At 29.5% G+C, this 20907-nt stretch overlaps 5 protein-coding genes across 5 annotated transcripts; 3 read left to right on the forward strand and 2 right to left on the reverse strand.

Moving 5' to 3' along the window:
- The first annotated feature begins 129 nt into the window (after positions 1-129).
- On the forward strand, positions 130-2599 carry Arc42 (Activator-recruited cofactor subunit 42). Its single transcript, XM_015323332.2, has 6 exons — positions 130-714; positions 871-906; positions 992-1094; positions 1248-1915; positions 1983-2206; positions 2293-2599. The coding sequence occupies exons 2-6, from the start codon at positions 885-887 to the stop codon at positions 2503-2505; spliced, it is 1230 nt and encodes a 409-aa protein (XP_015178818.1). The 5' UTR covers positions 130-714; positions 871-884; the 3' UTR covers positions 2506-2599.
- Positions 2595-6795, reverse strand: vib (phosphatidylinositol transfer protein vib). The gene is made up of 6 exons (XM_015323330.2): positions 6305-6795; positions 5849-5879; positions 5197-5460; positions 5046-5123; positions 4590-4970; positions 2595-4501 (listed from the first exon to the last, which is right to left on the reverse strand). The coding sequence occupies exons 1-6, from the start codon at positions 6319-6321 to the stop codon at positions 4457-4459; spliced, it is 816 nt and encodes a 271-aa protein (XP_015178816.1). The 5' UTR covers positions 6322-6795; the 3' UTR covers positions 2595-4456.
- Positions 6796-6942: 147 nt separating this feature from the next.
- Positions 6943-15561, forward strand: POSH (SH3 domain containing ring finger posh). Its single transcript, XM_089179314.1, is given in 15 exon segments — positions 6943-7133; positions 7206-7388; positions 7516-8451; positions 8545-8659; positions 8747-8849; positions 8926-9058; positions 9130-9256; positions 9360-9680; positions 9764-10056; positions 10144-10472; positions 10534-10757; positions 10830-10972; positions 11461-11628; positions 12189-12308; positions 12414-15561. Coding segments are annotated over 13 exon segments (2718 nt in total). The 5' UTR covers positions 6943-7133; positions 7206-7388; positions 7516-7993; the 3' UTR covers positions 12598-15561.
- l(2)k09913 (transmembrane protein 53-like lethal (2) k09913) lies at positions 15443-18867 on the forward strand. Its single transcript, XM_089179317.1, is given in 6 exon segments — positions 15443-17186; positions 17273-17536; positions 17538-17549; positions 17636-17904; positions 17977-18154; positions 18231-18867. Coding segments are annotated over 6 exon segments (957 nt in total). The 5' UTR covers positions 15443-17093; the 3' UTR covers positions 18372-18867.
- Positions 18854-20861, reverse strand: Dbp45A (putative ATP-dependent RNA helicase Dbp45A). Its single transcript, XM_015323322.2, has 6 exons — positions 20612-20861; positions 20317-20510; positions 19900-20244; positions 19595-19767; positions 19181-19536; positions 18854-19092 (listed from the first exon to the last, which is right to left on the reverse strand). The coding sequence occupies exons 1-6, from the start codon at positions 20682-20684 to the stop codon at positions 18854-18856; spliced, it is 1380 nt and encodes a 459-aa protein (XP_015178808.2). The 5' UTR covers positions 20685-20861.
- Positions 20862-20907: the final 46 nt, after the last annotated feature.

Below are 20907 nucleotides of genomic sequence, written 5' to 3' on the forward strand. Positions count from 1 at the left end.
TACTATAGAGAGGAAACTCACTTGCGAAAATGATCTCCCTAAAGAAAGAGAAAGAGAGAAAGAGCCGTTGACCTCAATAATAATCTATTTTTATTTTTCTATTTTTCACGCTATCCTACACATTCAAATCTTTTCTTTCCTACTACTGCGACTTTGTTTTTTTTTATCGAAAACAATCGCTCCAAATTTCATTTTTATTTTGTTTTATTTTGTGTGAGCAACATGCCTTTTACAGGCATGTGTACATATGTCAATATGTGCCATATTTTTATCGTAAATTTTGTAAATAACATTCGAATTACATTAAAAAAAAGTATGTTGAATGAAAATGAATTCCTGCAAATGTCTATTATCATAATACATTACTTTAAATAAACATGTACCATTTATTTAAGCCTACATCAACGTTATATATCAATGAAGACTAATTGAATAATTTAACATGTTAGATTAATTTATAGTTGATTAAAGCATGAATCATAAATTAAATTTTATACCGTATGAAAAAAAAGGGAAAGAAAAACAACAATCCACTTAACGATAATGATCCTTCGACAAGTTGGACTTTCAACTTACGCGTAAGAAAGTCAAGATAAATAAATTAAATTAAACTAAGAAGCACACAAATATTCTTATATACAGTCATCTTATTTTTTAATTTAATTGTAAATATCAATATCATACGACTTATTTCTGTCTTCTATCTATTATCTGGTACGATAATTTCAAGTAATTAACTATACTTTATTTGCATTTATATTATTTCTATTATTTCTATGTAAATATATATTTGTTATTATAAAATTAAATCCCAGTTATTATTTTAATTGTTGGAATTTAACTTTATTTGAGTGAAATATTTACAAATAGTGAAATACTACGTAATGCAGAACTTGAGGTTATATGGTGAGCTTGTATTCATGATATGCATAATCGGACGATCGAATCGTATAGATTTTTCTCATCATTTTCTTTCTCTTCTTCTCTTTAGGAAAAGTCCGTAATTTTGTTCAAACATGTTACTCGAGTACTCGAAACATCGCATCAATTTCTTCTTTACCCGAGACACATCAGATGCTATACAAAACTTGCAGGTTATAATCATTATTTTGTTGATTATTATTTAGTTTTTCAAATTACAAATGAACACTTATACATGTATTATAACACTATATACTTTCTAAATCTCTCTAACTCTCTAATAATATTGAGTTAATATATAAGCCATCGTTGATATTTTAATATAGAGACTTCGCAGAAGGTGAACTAAAACCTATCGCAGCAAAATTGGATAAAGAACATCTTTATCCAAAAGAACAAATAAAAAAAATGGGAGAGCTTGGTCTCTTAGGTATTGCGGTTCCTGAAAATTTAGGTGGAACTGGCTTAGATTATTTGGCGTATGCAATTGCCATGGAAGAAATATCTAGAGGTTGCGCTAGTACAGGAGTAATAATGAGCGTACATAATTCATTGTATCTGGGACCCATTGAAAAGTTTGGCACTGCGAAACAAAAAGAAAAATATATTGGAACATTTATAGATGGGGAAAAAGTTGGTTGCTTTGCTCTAAGCGAACCTGGTAATGGATCAGATGCAGGTGCTGCTTCTACCGTTGCAAAACATGTTGGAGATGGATATGTTATCAACGGAACTAAATCATGGATAACAAATGGGTATGAATCGAAGGCAGTTATTTTATTTGCTACCACGGATAAATCAAAGAAGCATAAAGGAATAAGTAGTTTTATAGTGGACAAACCTATAAAAGGTTTATCCCTAGGTAAAAAAGAAGATAAGTTGGGTATTAGAGGTAGTAGTACCTGTTCTTTGATATTTGAAGACTGCAAAATACCGGAAGAAAATATTTTAGGAGAACCAGGAATGGGTTTTAAAATTGCAATGATGACATTAGGTCGGTATATCCACGTTTTAGTACATATAACGTTAGATGATCTAATCAAATTACAGATACTTTCTAGATTCTGGAAGAATAGGTATTGCTAGCCAAGCTCTTGGAATAGCCCAAGCATCTCTTGATTGTGCAATAGAATATGCAGCTAAACGCGAAGCATTTGGAAGTCCTATTATGAAACTACAAATCATTCAACAAAAATTAGCAGATATGGCTTTAAAATTGGAAAGCTCCAGATTATTAACATGGAGAGCTGCATATCTTAAAGATATTAGTAAACCGTATACGAAGGTATAACATTTCTTTCGCATATGTTAAAGCTATATTATAGTTATTTAAAAAAAAAAAACTAAGTAATAAGAAGACATTATATACAGGAAGCTGCTATGGCAAAACTATCAGCATCTGAAGCTGCTACTTTCTGTGCGCATCAGTGTATACAAATATTAGGTGGTATGGGTTACGTCACTGATATGCCAGCAGAACGACATTACAGAGATGCACGTATTACAGAAATATATGAAGGAACTTCAGAAATTCAAAAATTGGTTATAGCTGGAAATCTTATTAAAGAATATGATTTCAGTTAAATTTTAGTTCGTATTCACAAGTTACATATTTTATATATTTTTTATATGACATAATTTTATATATATATAAGAAAAAAAAACAATACGTCTTGCATATTATGCTCTCTATTTTTATTTACTTTTATCTATGTAAATGTTTGACACATAAATACACATGTATATATGTATGCTAATGCACAGCATGCATTTACACATATATACTGGTATTTCACTGATTAATCCTTGTCAACATTACAAGAATTGTTATTCACGATTTTTATCCTGTTTGTTATAAGAACTAGCTAATGCTTACCTACATATTAAGTAATGAATATTATAATACAGGTAGTATCTATTACGCACAGTGTAGTCCAACTCCATAAAAGTAATCTGCATTAATGGAATTTAATGAAGAAACTACAGGTTTGAAACATATAGTGAAAGTTCTAATTGAGCAGCATAGACATCATTTGTTGGCAATCAATATTCTAACCAAAAGTAAATTAATTATTTGTTTATTTAACTATTAACGCATATAATATTTATAATAATTATATGTGTACCGATTTTTATTATATATATATATATATATTGTATTTTCTTTAAACTATTATTGTAAATGAATTCAAGTTTCAAAGTCTATCTTACACATTAGCCTAAGTTCGAAACTGTATAATTAGTTTTGTGCAAACGACACCTCATACTATTTTCTTTATTTTTAATTGCTGCAGTTTTCATCAATACTTTCACTATGCACATACTATATTATTTCAAGAGTGCGCATACAGAACCTGTTTTGAAAAAATTTATATCATTTTATAGAGATCCATTGGAATGCAAAAGAAACATTATATGTGTTATTTTAATTTGGATTTTATCATTATTTGCCTTCCTTATATACAATAGACGATTTTTTTTCCATTTCTTCTTTTATCATTTATATTGAGCAAAGAGTAATTTTTTCTCGATGCCTGTCATATTGATATTTTTAATTAATTTTTTTTTATTGTTTTGCATAAAATATATACATCCCACAATTCCATACAATGAATTATTTATGCCATTTTATTGCATTCGAATTTATTATTTCAGAAATCTATCAATTTGGTCCTAAATAAAGAATGTGGGACAACTTGGCTTTTCGATGAAAAGCACATAATACACGAGCCTCACTTTTTGTAACCTACCATCTATTATAACATTGGTATACATTCTGAGAGATATATTAGTGAAATTCGTATTGTGATTCTAACAAAATAGATTTCTTTAATTTCCTGATTATAATACATTGTGCAGGCCTTGAGGAATGCTGGAGAACATCATCACAATATGCCAGTAAGCTTGAAGATACAAGAGCAAAGGTATCTTATCTACGCAATTTAATTATTATATAAATATGTAACCAGATTCCACTATAATAAGATTTAAATCATGGTCTTCTTTTTTTTTTCTTTTTTTTCCCACTTCCCCTTTTTAAACATCTGCCTATAAATTAAATTCACATCAAGTCACATTTACCCTTGCACGTACCTTGCACCAAGCAATGTCAGTTGCTTGTCAATAAATTTAATTATATATTATTATCGAACTACTAAGTTATTAATTATTACTGTTTTTTTTTAATCTATATCGGTTTCAAACAAATCAAATTCTCTTTTTCTTGTAATTTATGCATTACTTAAATAGGACCGATTTATATCAGTTCTCCATGTTAACAGTTATATTCTAATGACAATCTTTGACTGTAGGTACATTTATCTAAAATGGTTGTAAATGTAAATAAATTAAAATTGTAAGTAATTGTATTAGACACTGAATCTAGACACATAAGTTCTGGAAAATGTCCCGATCCTGCAGGATCGCCTATGGCAGGGTTTGTCTGGGTATACATCCATAGGTATGCGCATATATCTATGTATGACAAGTATAAGGAAATTGATTTAAACCATTTATGAGAGAGGCTTTTGAAGCCTCAATCATCGGCTCGCATTCCACGTACTTCTCCTTGATGTCTTTGCTAAAAAAAAAAAAAAATCAAAATAAATTGTTAGTATTTTATAAATATTCATTGTTATGTAATTAACAAAATAGAGATGATTCCATACCCTGTCCAATTCTTCTTTAGTATTGTCTTCGATAGCTCTGATATCTTCCATTGTTAATCCATACCAACGGTCTATCCAGCAGAAGACTTGTCTATGAAAATTTGTAAATAGACGTCTCTCTGCTTTTTGAATAAAACTTTCAACACGCGTTTGGAAACCAAACCATTTAAATTCACAAGTAACTAGCTTATAACATGTCATCACAGGTTGAACATTGTTCATCCAATCTTTGCCCACAAGAGGACCCCGTCCTGTTTTTTGCGATTTAAACTTTGTTGGGTCTTCGTCTTCTTTATAATCAGCACTAGCAATAGGATCATTTGCTATATCTATATGTACTACTTCTCTCATCTTAAGCTTATCAGGGGGTAATTCATGAACCTGCCGAAATAAACAAAATAAATATATAAAAAAAACAATAAATAATGTATACCATTACTTTAAAATGACACTTACATTATGCTGATTTCCACAATCTCCAATATGAAAGGATTCTATCATAATTATAAAATTCTCTTTCATATAACCAGGATTCTACGAAAGAAATTGATATAAAGTAAAATACAATTTCAATATAATGAAGAAATATTTATGGATGGATAATTACAGTTATAACAGTTTTGCAGTATGGATATGCATTCCAAGCTTCTTCATGAATTTCCAAAGAATTCTTTGGAAGTAAAATACGAATAAAAGCAGGCACTTTACTGGCTAAATGATAAATCTTATATGTATATTGACCAGCAGAATACTTTCCACCGAGCAGAGGATAATCCGTAAAAGGTTCATTTTTTAGAACCTCTATACCTTCTCCTCCACCTGTATTATTTTTACTCGCTTCTGCCACGGAATATAATTGGGCAACTTGGTACTGTTGAAAATAGAGAAAGATCAAATAATATTAATATATATTTTTTCTATTACCATAGACAGAAAAAGTCATATAAAAATCTGAACATGAAATAAAGTTGTCACATAGTATCTAAGATTTAATTATCCTTGAAGGATTTAAGACAATTATTTGAAAAAAATTTGTATTCAAGAATTTGCATATCTTATGTAAAATTCTTCTTTTTATCACAACTAATTAATAATAACATCTGTTTTATAGAACATCGTATAATTAAGAAGTAAAAGGTAATATTCCAGTAATGAAGAAATAGTAATTAGATGAATTGCAATAAAAGATAAATATAGAGTATCATCATAAAAAAAGATCTCAGTTATAATTAAAGCTTAAAATGATTTTAAATACATACTTCTTCCACGGTCAGAGGTAAAGTGACACGACTGTAACAAAAACATATTATTATTTGTATTATAAATATGTAAGAACATGAAGAAATATCAAAAGTTAGCCTTGAGATATCTTCCTTCATTAAATAGAAGCACGTACATAGATAAGTGCAGGTACATACGATCAAGTACAAGAAAATTTTGCTCGAGCAGCAAATTCGTAATAAATCAATATTGCCGAAAAATTTGGAATAAGGGATTAAATAATGAAATGCTAAGATAATAATCACTTTGTGTATAGAACAAATGCTTCCCTTAAAAGGCCGTGAGGGATGAAAATGTCTCTTCTCCCTTCCATTATCACGTACCGTTAAAGATCGGTAACCATATCTCAAACTTCAGTTTCAAATTTGGTATTTGCGATTACGCATAGTGCATTCATTAATACTAAATGTAATAGAATGAAACAATCTACTTACAATTCTTTGATGAGCATCTTAATCAGTTGTGCATGTGGTCCGTATTAATTTCGTTTAATCGAAATCCACTACCCTTAGTTCGGTAAAATCACTCGCGTTATCTTACTACTCGTAAGCATAGACATAGACGAGTAATGCAGACTTAGCAAGCAACTGACACTCTCCTCCGCCACTCTACGAACTATACGATGCCACGGCCACCAGCCAGGGAACACATATACTTGCGCACACGTGTACAACTATTTCCCCTACCACTTTTCATTCTTACTTCCTCTCTCTTTATCTCTCTCCTTATCTTTCTTTTGCCAATGACGTCATTCCAGCCCACACATGTAAACCGCATGCGTAAACACAGTACTAAATAAAGACCTTTTTTTTGATTATTTTTCTATTAGAAAGCATCGAAAAATCAAACAATAACCTAATGTATAATCTGCAAGTTAATAGGAAGAAATAATCAGTAAATCAATGAGTCGCGTATTAAATGCGCTAGATTTCACGTTCGAGTCAACTACCAATCGAACTATTTGCCCTCTTGCGTCATATCCGTCCAAAATCTAGTATCTTTTTCTCTCTTCCTCTTTCTCTTTCTCTTTCTCTCTCTCTCTCTCTCTCTCTCTCTCTATTCCTTTTTTGCACTGCTATCAGTAACTTAACACATGCAGGGACACGAATACTCGAGATTTTTTACGAAAGTCAATTAAAGAGAGTACCAATCAAATACCGGCTTTATATAATACGTTTACCGATTGGTATATTTCAAATGACACCGTTGACAGTGACTAGTTTCAAGAATACTACTATTTCATGTAAACTCTAATATCTATCGGTAATATTCATTTTTAAATATATCTGTCAAAAAGTTATTTGAACAATTATTTAATTATATTTAAAATAACAGATATTTTATAAAAAAGTTACCATATCAGAGATTTCGATAAGATGTTAATCATGTAGTTGTTGAAAGTTGTCCAATTAACAAGTTGTGTTGAGTAATGATAAACAGAAGCACAGGCATTTCTGAATAACGTGCGTTCAAAGACAAGCAATTCAATGCTGCACCCAGATACATCTCCGCGCATTTGTAAGTGGTCATTTTAAACAAAAAAAAAGCAACCAAAGATGTCGAATTATGATTTATTATCAATCATTGTTAAATTAGCATTAGTTTTGTAAATGACGCGCATAAAATTATATTTTCCTAATGGTAGGTATTATCAAATTTGTGGACCGGATTCGTAATCGACAAGTGCGATTGATCGATGCACTGTGCGCAACGGTGTGCGACAATATTCGTGATGAAAGCAGCAGTTGGATGACAGTACTTTAAACAAACTCGAAGAGTATCATTTTCTTCCCATTTCCTTGGTTATACAAATTCATTAGCAATTGGAGAAATCTAAATAGATTTTCGATGGCGTTTTGAATAATTCAACCACGTCATCCGGTTGATAAAATTCGCATACTTTTCAGCACGGAATAGTGTGCAGTGCTGTGGCAAAGCAATTCCGAATAAGATGACATGAAGGAAATGAACACATTTTTATGAATAGAAGAAAGACAAACCATGGTTTTAATGAACCATGGTTAAGATAGAGGGTGTACTAATTGTGAAAACAGATGCACATGTAAGCTGAAGAAATTAAAAGGCTACAAATAAACGCACGTTTTATTAAATACAAATACAAAATGGATGAGTGTATGTTAAACGATTTATTGGAATGTTCGGTGTGCTTAGAAAGGCTGGATACTTCTAGCAAAGTATTACCTTGTCAGCACACTTTCTGTAAAAAATGTTTAGAAGAAATTGTTAGTACGCACAGAGAACTACGCTGCCCTGAATGTAGAGTGCTGGTCGATGTTAAAGTAGACGACTTGCCACCAAATGTATTGCTTATGCGTATTCTGGAAGGAATGCGCAATGCTGCGCCTAAGAATATAAAAACTGTTATTCGAAATAATCCAGGTCCGCAGCGGCTATTTGGTGGTCATCAAGTTGCTCCAGCACCTATTGTAACCGCAAATATCACATCTGTTACGCACACTAACGAAGTAGTACGTCATGCTAATGCAGCAGCTAAGCAGGTACATTTACACAATCAGACATATAGTCGAGCCATATATGATTATGTGTCCAAAGTACCTGGGTAAGTATTACTAAATCTATGATAAAATAAGATATAATTATATCTTTTATCATTTCAAGTTATTTACTGATGTATTTATTTCTTTTCTTTTAGCGATTTAAGTTTTAAGAAGGGTGATATTGTTATCCTCCATAGAAAAATTGATAATAATTGGTATTATGGAGAATGTGGTACTATTCATGGTGTTTTTCCACTATCCTATGTGCAGGTATTCAAAAGTTTTAAATCAAATGAAATATTATTTTACTTGTGTGTATCCATTACATATACTGCTTCAATTGATTATATATTGCAGGTGATGACTCCACTGACACCACATGTACCACAATGTAAAGCTTTATATGATTTTAGAATGACCAATGACGACGAAGATGGTTGTCTTACTTTTAATAAGGCATGTATTAAAAATAGAGGCATTTCATTGATATATCTTTCAAAAATGCTTTGTAATATATCTATTTATTTTGTAGGGAGAAGTGATTAGCGTTATTAGAAGGGTAGATGAAAATTGGGCGGAAGGAAAACTTTTAGATAGAATAGGCATTTTTCCTTTAGCCTTTGTAGAACTTAATAGCGTTGCTAGAGCTTTAATGAAGTTGTCAACAAAGTAAGTACCATCCTTGATAACATATGTATACATATCATGAATATATTTATAATAATATTGTCTATGCATAGTGTACAACCAGGTCCTTCACGAATAGCACCACCTACTCCTACCAACGAAGAAACTACTCCTTTGATACCAACCGATCACTCACGTAACATTCAAACAACGAGCCAACCTCATTCACAGATAACACAGGTGCATGATAAATTTTATGATAGAAAACAAAACAAAATATATTAACATGTTTGTTATTTTAATATATTAACATATATTAAAATTTGTCATGTTTTATTTGTAGACCACAGCATTGCCAGTATCAGATTCTAGCTCAACTGTATCTTCTGGAGGTAGTTCTACTACAACTACTCCAAACACACCTAATAGTTCGAGTACTTCCAGTAGTTCTAGTACTGCTCCTAGCAGTCCTAGCAGTCCTGCTACTTCTCCCTCAGCAGTTGGAAACAGACACAATGTCAAGCGTCATAGTTTTACTGCTATGAATACTGGTCATCATGCACATTCCCATCATCGACATAGTGCTGAAATACTTAGTCCAGCTATAGACAGTGGCCTTAACAGTGGAAACAATAGTTCTGCCAATGAATCCTCATCTGTACAGGTAAGATTTTTGATTGAAGTAGTCTCCTGAATAGTTTTTTTTTTTTTTTTGTATTAAACACTGATAATGTTCTTTTCCTACAGGCATTAGGTAATAGCGTAGATCAAAGTTTCCGACATAGACGAAGTGGTAGCAGTGATTTAGTTCTTGCTCAACCATCCCAAAATTTATCCAGTAATTCTAATAATGGTACTCATTTACCAGCTGCTTATGTAGCTTTATATCCATATAAACCACAAAAAGCAGATGAACTTGAGTTAAGGAAAGGGGGAATTTATATGGTAACAGAACGTTGTCAAGATGGTTGGTTTAAAGGAACATCCAATCGTACACAAAAATGTGGAGTTTTTCCTGGAAATTATGTCACACCAGCAAAGCAAGTACTTTTTCAGATGGCATATATTCAGACTATTTACGTTTATAGTTGTATTTATATATATATATATATATATATATTATGCAGGTGCCAGCGTGGTTTATGCAGAGGAACATCAAATACTACACAACATCAAAACTCTCCATTGACAATTGGTCAGAGCAATAATGAATCACGATTAACTGTTACATATACCAAAAACAAAGGACCTGCACCTCAACCTTACAATATAAGAACATTACCACCACCTGCATTACCACCTCGTGCTATTAATCCAGTTCCACCTGTATCGTCTTCACGACTCAATCAAAATCAAGGCATAACACAAGATAATAGTCCTCCCAGACACAATGAACAAACCTCTGTTATAACGCCGTTAGGTCGTAGTCATAGTGCAGTGATGACATCAAATTTACGTATGTATTTTTATTCATTGTCCTTATTTCGAAATTTATAAGAAATATTTTACGATTATAGCTTCCCCCGGTAAACAAGTATTGTTGCAACCTGCTTTGACAACATCAACAACACCTGCTATTAGCAGTATAACCAATAACAACGGTACAGGTATAAGTGCTACTGTTGCTGCTATTTCTGCTGTACCCGACAGAAGCAAAAGTCCAAATAATACTTTGCATACAGCTAGTGTCTCTACTCCTACTTCAAGTACTGCTCCAACTTCAAATAAAACTGGTGAAAAGGTAATTTTTCTCTAATATTGAATAATTATTAATTATAGTATTAATATTCACTTTTTCTTGTTCATATTTCAGCCAAAGGAGAAAAAAGATAAATGTGTTTCATTAATGCGTCGTCTAACTAATATAAAAAAATCTAAATCACCCCCGCCTGCTACTTATTCAATGGATAATCCTGTATTTGAGGATGGTAATGCCGTGAATACAATGCATGTTAGGTAAGCTTTATGTATACTTTTTATAGCCTAAAGCTTTGTGCTTGTATATGTTACATGGTTCAATTTTTTGATTATTATTCACAAGAAAAAAATTTTTAATATATTTAGTCTGCATGTTTCTTTATGCATTCTTTTTAATTTTATTGACAATATCTTTGTGCACGTACAATTGTGAATGTACTCATTTTGGAATCAAATAAAATATTTTATGTATGTGTGCTCGTATTTGCATATTTTGTTTTAGCAGAATTCATTAACATATTTTACATTAGTTCAGCACTACCTATGGAATTACATTTTGTATGATTATTTCATTGAATAGAGATATTAATGTTCCTGTGATATATATTTCATTAATATACATTTAATAAAGAAATCAATTTGAATAATACAATTCAAAGCCAGAAACAATAAGAATAAGTGATATTTTGCACGCATCGATATGTATCTAATATATCTGTGGGGTGGGGGGTTGTATTAAAAATTAGATCGGGATCTTGTCCAAGTCAGTTGCTACAGGTGGCACCCACGCAGGAATTAAATGCTTCGAACAGCCTTCATCGCATGTACCCAGGCTCTGTGCAAGGGCACGTCACGTCCTCACAGAGACTAAAATTCAAGGAGAGACCCTCTTTACAGGTCTCAGTTTTTGAGAGGTTAGTCGTTGCAAAGTAGTTATAAATATAAACTTAAATTCGACTTTTATCGTATTAAAGTACAATGTAGCTGTCGCACAAGCTATCTATGCTTTTGGCAGTTATACCTTAAAATACAATTATGAGTTTATAGTGTCGACTATTATAATACTATATGTGTTAATTGTGTAATTTAGTCAGGTAAGTGTTTTATAAATGCACTCAAACAAATAACATGCACTAAATATTTTGTTCTCTTTGTTTGTAGTATTTCATGATAGCAATAAATCTAGTATCGTTACATGTGTATTAAAATGAATTAAAACGTTTATTTTTATTATTATTATTTATAGTTTTTTATTGTTCTCATTTGTAATAATTCTAGATTATTTGTTATATAATACTCATTTGTTCTCGTTGTATTTTTATTAACACACTCATGACACATATAATCCATTTTGATAAACTGTATATTTTTTGTTCACATAGAGATAAGAATGCTCGTGAATGTGTTAATTTTGTATGAATTTTCAAGCTCGTGTTTAATAGTTCTATATTTTATATGACATTCTTTTTAATAGATCGAACGATACAAGTGGAGTAGTAATGTCTATGCCAATTGCCGGTAATCATCATCGTAAAAGTAATTCTTTGGATACTGGTATAGGTAAACAAGTGAAACAGCAACCTTCGCGTGAACGGTAAGATAAATAATTTTGATTTCATTTGCAACGCTCTATTATATTTCACTCTGTTATTTATTCATGACTATTAATTAGAGCTACTCAATTATTATTTTTATACAGTGACCGAATATATAGATTTCGTTGTATAGTACCGTATCCACCTAATAGCGAATTTGAATTAGAACTACGAGAAGGTGACATCATTTATGTTCATAAAAAACGGGATGATGGATGGTACAAAGGGACACAAGAACGTACCGGACGTACCGGCCTTTTTCCAGCAAGTTTTGTAGAAGCTTTCTGAGAACCAGCTCAAGGTAGATTAGTATTGGAGACGTGTATATAACAAGCGTGGTATAATACTGTAAAAAGATACTAATAAGTCATGACAAATGTAAGAATTAACAAATCATTTCTTAATGAACTTTCGGTATCGCATAAAAAATAATACTGCAATTAAGATATGCATGATCAGAATGTTCAAGGTATATATATTATCCGAATATTATACACTAGACTAGTAAAATGTGCTTACAATTTATATACTATTTATACCAGAGAGGGGACAGAATAATGTAAATAAATACGCTGATACTTCAAACATATACTGCCATTAATAACATAGTAAGTACAGGAATGACTAGGTAATAAAATACATTTTGTGCAATTTTTATACTGCCACTTATAAGTGACTATTGTAAAGACTTTTTGTTATTCTTCTTTTAATGCTTTTTTATTTCATTTGCAATAAGGCTGCAATTATAACAAATGCAAATACGTAGTGTCTCAACTAAATGAGATCACTAAATATTTCCTTTGTTTTTAATTGTATAAAAAGATTTCAAAGGAAATAGTAATATTGAAAAAAAAAAATATATATATATATATACATAGAGCTTCATTCAAAAAAACATGGAGCATCTTGAAATTTCGTAATACGAAATACGACGACAAATATATATATATATATTTAAATGAGTACGGGTATACGTAACATATTAATATTATCAGCACATTAAAATAATAATAACATTAATTCCAAATCATTATTTGAAAGAATTAATTCAACGTAACAATTGTTAATATTTACATATCATTAGTAACTTGATTAATATTGTTCCAATTCTGAACAATAATTATTTTCTTCCATTTTTATTAACAATATATTATTAAGTCGATCCAAAATGACACAAAAGTGACAGTTTCGAGGTAATGATTCTGTATCACATATAATGTTTTCTGCTAATATATTATATATATATATATATGTATGTATGTATATGTAATAACAAAATTATTCATGCTACTGCTAATTATTTCAAAAATTTGTAGTACTGTAATTATCTGTTGGTATAAATTTTTGATCTCTTTTATAGATCTTCATGTACCAAATACATATATATATATACCTATGTATCTGTTATATATGAATCAGTTTAATCTTTAAAATATGATAATATATTAGAGAAAATATGTATAGGAAATTAAAAATAATGTAAATAATAAAGTGATTCTTGATGATACACAGAATGATCGAATAAGTTATATCGCATAAAGAAGCTTAATTGAAATATCTTGATCGATTAGCATGAATAACTAATAAATTGATTTCTTTTTTATAAGAAATAATCACAAATATACATTGTTAATCTTAAGTACAATTATAATCATAGGAGAACTACTTGTGTTCAAATATATCATTATAAAATCAATCACTTTGATTAGTATTGGAGGAAAATACTAAACTGTATTATACAGGATGATTTAAAATGAATGGTAATAAAAGTTTGTAACTTTTATCCTTATGAATTATCAAAAAATTTAAATTATTCTTTTGTTTTTTTATATATTCAAAATAAACAACGTTTGTATGAAATTTTTAAACGCTTACTTTAAACTTATGTTGTAAAATATAATTCTCTACTTGCGTTATAAATAAATAAATAAAAGGTGATTGAAGTTTTTTGGTAGTTCATGAGTTAGAAACTTGGAAATTATTGCCATTTATTTTGAATTATCTTGTAACTACAAACGATGATATATATATATTATCCTCATTACGCATGCATGTGTATTTGTGCGATAAAGATGATAGAATTGTTAATAGTGACAACTATTTCTTACGTAATACGTAATAGTTCTTTAACTTATATAATATACATTTATAATTATATTATACCATATTTATCATGAACATTTTATAAGAATTCAATTTCAAGGATATTATTAGAAACAGCATAAGAAAAAGGGCAAAAGAGGTGAAAGAATACTTTATCATCAATTAATTAATAGATAAAAAACATATTAAAAAGTCTAACATTTAATACTGCAATAATATTAATTACCATATGTAATGACTCAAAATTAAATCTTTCATAATACTATGTAAAATTATCCTCGAATGCTATATCATTGAATAAATGTAATCGTCTATATATACTCGATATACAAGGCACCAATATAAATAAAACTAAAACGTAAACGTATCTAGAACTATAATTACTGTAAATAATATATCTATAATTTTATGATAAATTACAATAAGATATCGTAATTTTACGAAATTTTTAATTATTTGTAACATTCTTTTTTTTTCAATTAATTTATTAAATCACGAAGCAACGCTCCATGATGTTATGAAGAAAAATTGAATCGACTGCGTATAGTTAATAGTTCGTGCAATCTGTTAAATAATATTTTATATATTAACGATTTCGTACGTAAAAAAAAAGATAATATTTCAATTGAATTTTGGAACATTGTGTGTACGAATTTAAATGTTAATGTAAATGTTACTTTGATTTAAGTTTTAATAATTTATAATGTTTCTTCAGGACTGCAAATGTGTGTGTGTGTGTGTGTGTGTGTGTGGATGGGACACATAAATTTAAATCATTCGCACGAGACATAAGTCAGTACGAAATATTTCTATCATTAGCATATAATAATCTATAAAGTTAATCTTGATGTTGTGTCCACGGTGTAATTTGCGTATCTACAATTATACAAATATTTAAATTATAATCGATATATATATATATATATATATATATATGTATAAGAGCTGTAATAAAACAATGAACGAACGCCTATCACCAATCGTTACATGTGGGTGCGTGTGTCGCGTGTGTATACATATACATATATTGTTTTTTCTTGATTACTTCGTACTATTAAAGAAAATGACACGTCAGATAATATATCTCAGTGTATAATATAAGCATCGTATTTCTGAAATAGAAATAAAGAACCAAAAAGAAATAATGAATTACAGTCTAGTTTGCATTATGCGGTCTTGAGAAGACCGCGTTCCATACGAAAAAGACTATACAAACTACAGTTTGAAATAGGATATTTTGTAGTGTTAAAAAGTTTGAAAAAGTTTTCACTCAAACATACTATATCGTTTCATTTATCAACGTTTTAATGATGCCAAATGATAAAATTATATTTGCTAACTTTCCACGATGATAAGAATATTCCAACCAATTTTGTAGATGAAACAAAGGTCAGACAAAATGAAATTTATTATCGGACAATGAAAGTTTTATCGTCTTAAGTGCTTCTCACGTTACTAATGCGTGCCGATTAATTCATCATTCGTATGTCAATGAAGGTCATCGAATATGAAAAACAAACGAAAAGTGATCAAGTTAATTCGTAACAAATTGATGTTGCAGATTTCGTCCTGGATTTCGTCCAGAATGCTACGTTTTTTGAATATTTAAATTAATAGAATAATTCGAACAAGGTTATGTTCTCAATTTTATTTCATTCATTTAATTAATTAAATAGTGTTTGCATCCTTAATTGCGTGCTCATTTATGAAAGGAAGATAGAAATGTAATAATGTTTGCAAAGATCATGCGATTGAACCTGTTCAATATGTTTATTATTCATTTAATCGTCGATCTTTGATAACAAATAGTAATCTTTTTTTTATGTTAATATATCAACCTCATGAAAATGATAGTGTCGTTGACATAAGAGCATGCGCGATCTTATTTTTAGTAGCTTCAATATCGTGTAGTTAATTATATTGAATTCAGTGAATATACATATTGACACGCAACTGTAGTAGCATCGGTACAACCACTATCATTTTAAGTATGTATTCAAGTCTAGTTGAAGCCAGTCTGCATTAATGCTTTGTCTTCGACAGAGTTGCATCTTGTAAGTTTAATTTTTAATTACGTAGTATTTGTACACTATTTTTACTTTTGTAAATTTTCTACAATTTGACATTTCATATTGATTACTTTTTCTCATCTGGTTTCATACAACTAAACGTTTACGTGCATTAATTCATTGTTTTGTTTTGGTTTATTGTCAGATTTATTTAGATTATTATCATTTAACGTTTAAACAGATCGTAGCCTAAATCCAAATTACATTCTTTTATACAGACAAAAGGATTACAAAGCAAACAGGTACACGTAGATTGATTTAAATTTCAATCGACTCGTCACTACTTGGCAATAACTGTCAACGTGTCATTAACTGTTTACAACTAAATTCAACCTCTCTCTTCAAATATGTATTCACATCTTAATTCGATTCATTTCAATCTGAAAAATTAATAATCGAATTTAAATCGAAATTTGATCTTCGCTATCTTTCGATATCTAGGGTATCTACATGATTAACAAAAGATACAAGATTACGGCGATAAATAAACATGTGATTTACCTAACACATTAATCCAACAGAAGTAGTTTTAGATTCGTGCAGTTATGATTACCATTTATTCGATTAAAAGTATTGATATTATAGCCACTGAAATAAACTCTTCTTGCCATAATGGTACCCGGAAGAATATTAATGTCTTCCTTTTTATGGAAACAATTTAATCATCGTTTACTGCCTAAACAGTTAATCACTACACAAAATAAGGTAACTTTTTTGACACTTAATGAAATCATAAATATCATATAAGTAATTATTAGAATTAATTGTTCTACCAAATTTTCTTTTATTAGGCTGTTATGCTAATATATCCCAGACTGTTATCAACTTGTGAAGTCACCAAAAATATTAAATTCATTTCTCAAGATAATGACGTTAAAATATTAAAATATTCAGTACAGAATTCTAATTCCTCGGAAAAACGGCCTTTGTTAGTTTTGCTTTGTTGGCTTCTAGCTAAAGAAAAACATATTATGAAATTTGCTGATCTGTATTTACAACAAGGATTTGATGTTACATTAGTAACAATCACTCCATGGCAACTTATGTGGCCTGAAAAAAGGTTCCAGGGTGAGTTTGAATGAATTTTATATTATTTATTAATATGTTACCTAAAATATAATAAATTAATTCCTTTGAATGAATTTTACTTGTAGTTAATTGCAGTAGATTTGTTGACATTTTTACTAGAGAATCAAGATTATCAACAAATTATCTTACATGGGTTTTCTGTAGCTGGCTACATCTGGGGCGAAGTTTTAACTTTTATACATGCCGATCGCGAAAAATATAACAATGTTGTTGATAGAATTATTGGTCATGTATGGGACAGTGCTGCAGATATTAGCGAATTTGTTGTAGGTACACCACGTGCCATTTTTCCTAATAATCCTTTGTTACAATCTATAATACGAAAGTATTTAATGTAAGTTTAAAAAAAACATTTAGAGTATAAATATATTTAATTTCAGACTAATTAATTTTTTTATATTTTTAGTTATCACATGAAAGCGTTTTACAAACAATCTACACAGTATTACCTTCGTTCTAGTCAGATGTTTCATACAAATTTGATACGGAGTCCAGCACTTTTCTTCGTAAGTAATAAGGATCCTGTGGGTTTAGTAAGTAGTAACATGAGAGTTCGAGATTCCTGGGATTCCTCAGGTACAAAGGTAAAGAGAAAAATTGTTATGGGTAGTTTTGGACAAATATGAATACTCCCAATTAATCTCAATCTATTGATTGTAGACTTATGTTAAAATATTTGATGGATCACCCCACGTTGGACATTATCGAAAATATCCGAAAGAATATGTTGAGGAACTTAATGCATTCTTAGGAATGTTAAACTTAATCAAAAATAAAGATAAAATTACAGCTCAAGGCTAAGCTGAAATGAAAAATTGAATATAAATATTTTCAAGATATTTATATTCATCTCTATTTCTATGTAATATAAATGCACCATTTATCATAATTCAGTATCTATATACGTAATTAACTGATATCAATTTTGCATTAACATATTAAAAACCTAATTAAGCAAATCGGTATGATTGAAAGTTTTAATTTTATATAAATAATTTCATTAATGAGATTGTGTATTATATATAGGGAATAAAAGGGAATAAAAGATCTTGATTATTTAAGGTGAAAGAATATATTTTTAAAATTAATAATGATTTTAAAAAATATATATATAATACTTATTCGAGGCTGAAAAAATTTACATTTTAAATTCACATCTTTGTAATATATTTTTATAACAATTATTAAAATATAAAAATATAAATATTATTAAATTCGTAATTACGAATGAAGTGCCTTTTTTATAATACAAATCATTGTTTAAAATACTAAAAATAAACAATTCAATCTGCATTATCTATGGGTATTTTTATCTGATATTTCTTTTTTCTTTTCTCTAATTTTCGTCGTTTCTTATGTTCCTTTAAAAGTAAATCGACTTCATCTGGATCTTTCCCTTCCAAGATTAATTGTTTTCTTTTATTAATTATTTTCTTCTCATAAAAATCGGCTTCATCTAATTTTATTTCTGCTTCTCTTTTTGCTACAGATACCTGAGTTAAAATTGTAACAACCTCTTTATCTATAAAAAAAAGAAATATAATATTTATTATAAATATAACAAGATTGAACCCTACAAATAGAATGTAATGTTGGAAAAAGTATCTTACCATCTATCTTATATTCAATTAATTTCGTTCCAATAACATCTTCTATCGCATGTAATAATTTAATATCATATGGTGTTATCAGACTAATTGCCATACCACCTTTACCTGCTCTCGCTGTTCTACCAACTCTATGAATATATTCCTTTGGTACATTTGGTATTGTATGATTAATTACCAATTCTACTGCAGATATATCTAAGCCTCTTGCTGCAACATTGGTTGCTATTAAAATTTTAATATGATTTGACTTAAATTTATTAAGAGCTGCTAAGCGTTCTTTTTGTTTTATCATTGCATGAAGTGCAACGTTTGGAAATCCTACATCATTTAATGTCATAGATAACAACTGGCAATTCCTGTAAAAATAACACGTTTAAAGAAAGCTTTTAAAAAATTTACAAATATATCTCTTACTTGCAAGTATCCGTAAATATCATAATGGACCCAGTTTCATTTGTTCTACGAAATGTTCTTACAACTTCTACAAGATAAGAATCTATTGCATCTTTAGAACACAAGACATAACGTTGATCAAGTTCTTTCACTGTAGCAATACCAGATTCATCTTTTGCTTCCCACATAAAAACCTGAAACAATAATAATAATAATAATAATAATAATAATAATAATAATAATAATAATAAATATATATATATATATATATATATATATATATATATATACAAGCATAATAATAGATATAAATATAGTTGCCATACCTTCCCAGGGGCAAGGTTTTTTGCTTTTTCAAGAGCATCTGTAATTGTAGCGCTGAATAACAGTACTTTTTTTTCTTTAGATAAGGTAGGAAATATAACTTTAAGTTGCTCGTCAAAAGATCCACCCAATAATCTGTCAGCTTCATCTAATACTAAGAACTTAATTTTTTCTAGAGAAAATGTATTACAACTTTCTATATGATCTGCTAATCTTCCAGGAGTAGCTACAACTATGTGTGGTCTTTTTGATAATTCTAAACCTTGTACCATCATGTCCATTCCTCCTACGACTACACATGTTTTTAAATTGATCGATTTTCCAATAGCAGCAAACTGATCAGCTATCTGCAAATAAAATCTATTATAAATTACATTCTTATCAAATATCTAATCTTACAGAAATGTTGTACAACATACTTGGAACGCAAGCTCCCTTGTAGGCGTTAAAATTAAAGCAAAAATGCCATAAGGATCTTCACATAATTTCTGTAATATAGGAAGTGCAAAAGCAAGTGTTTTACCACTTCCAGTTTTTGCACACCCTATACAATTATCGCCTGCAAGTATACGTGGAATACATTGTTGCTGGATTGGTGTAGGTTTTTTCAATCCTATATATGTAAGAATATTAAAGTTAATGATCGTTTTGCTTAAAACGGTTAGGTATAGTTTAAAAAAATCATAAACAAATAATAAAATTAAATATTTATACCCATAGAATTGCATTGAGTAATGATCCATGAATTGAGATTTAGATTAGCGAACGATTTACAGTCTGTTGCCATTTTATACTTTTGCGTAAAATAATTATTTAAATAGAAACTAAACTAATTAAATTGAGAGCTATTTTTCAAACACGTGGTCATTGGTCAGATACATCACAGAACTGTAAAATGTAATAAAATGTTTTTATTTCTTCAATACAGCCGCCATAAAGTGTTTCTTAGTATGTAGGGAACATTAAAAAATTACTATTTTCTCGTACTGATGCTAGATGGCGTTAATTAA

The sequence above is a fragment of the Polistes dominula genome, unplaced genomic scaffold (assembly GCF_049000335.1).
Source record: "Polistes dominula isolate Pdom_NZ unplaced genomic scaffold, Pdom_raw_medaka contig_373, whole genome shotgun sequence".
Lineage (NCBI taxonomy): Eukaryota > Metazoa > Arthropoda > Insecta > Hymenoptera > Vespidae > Polistes > Polistes dominula.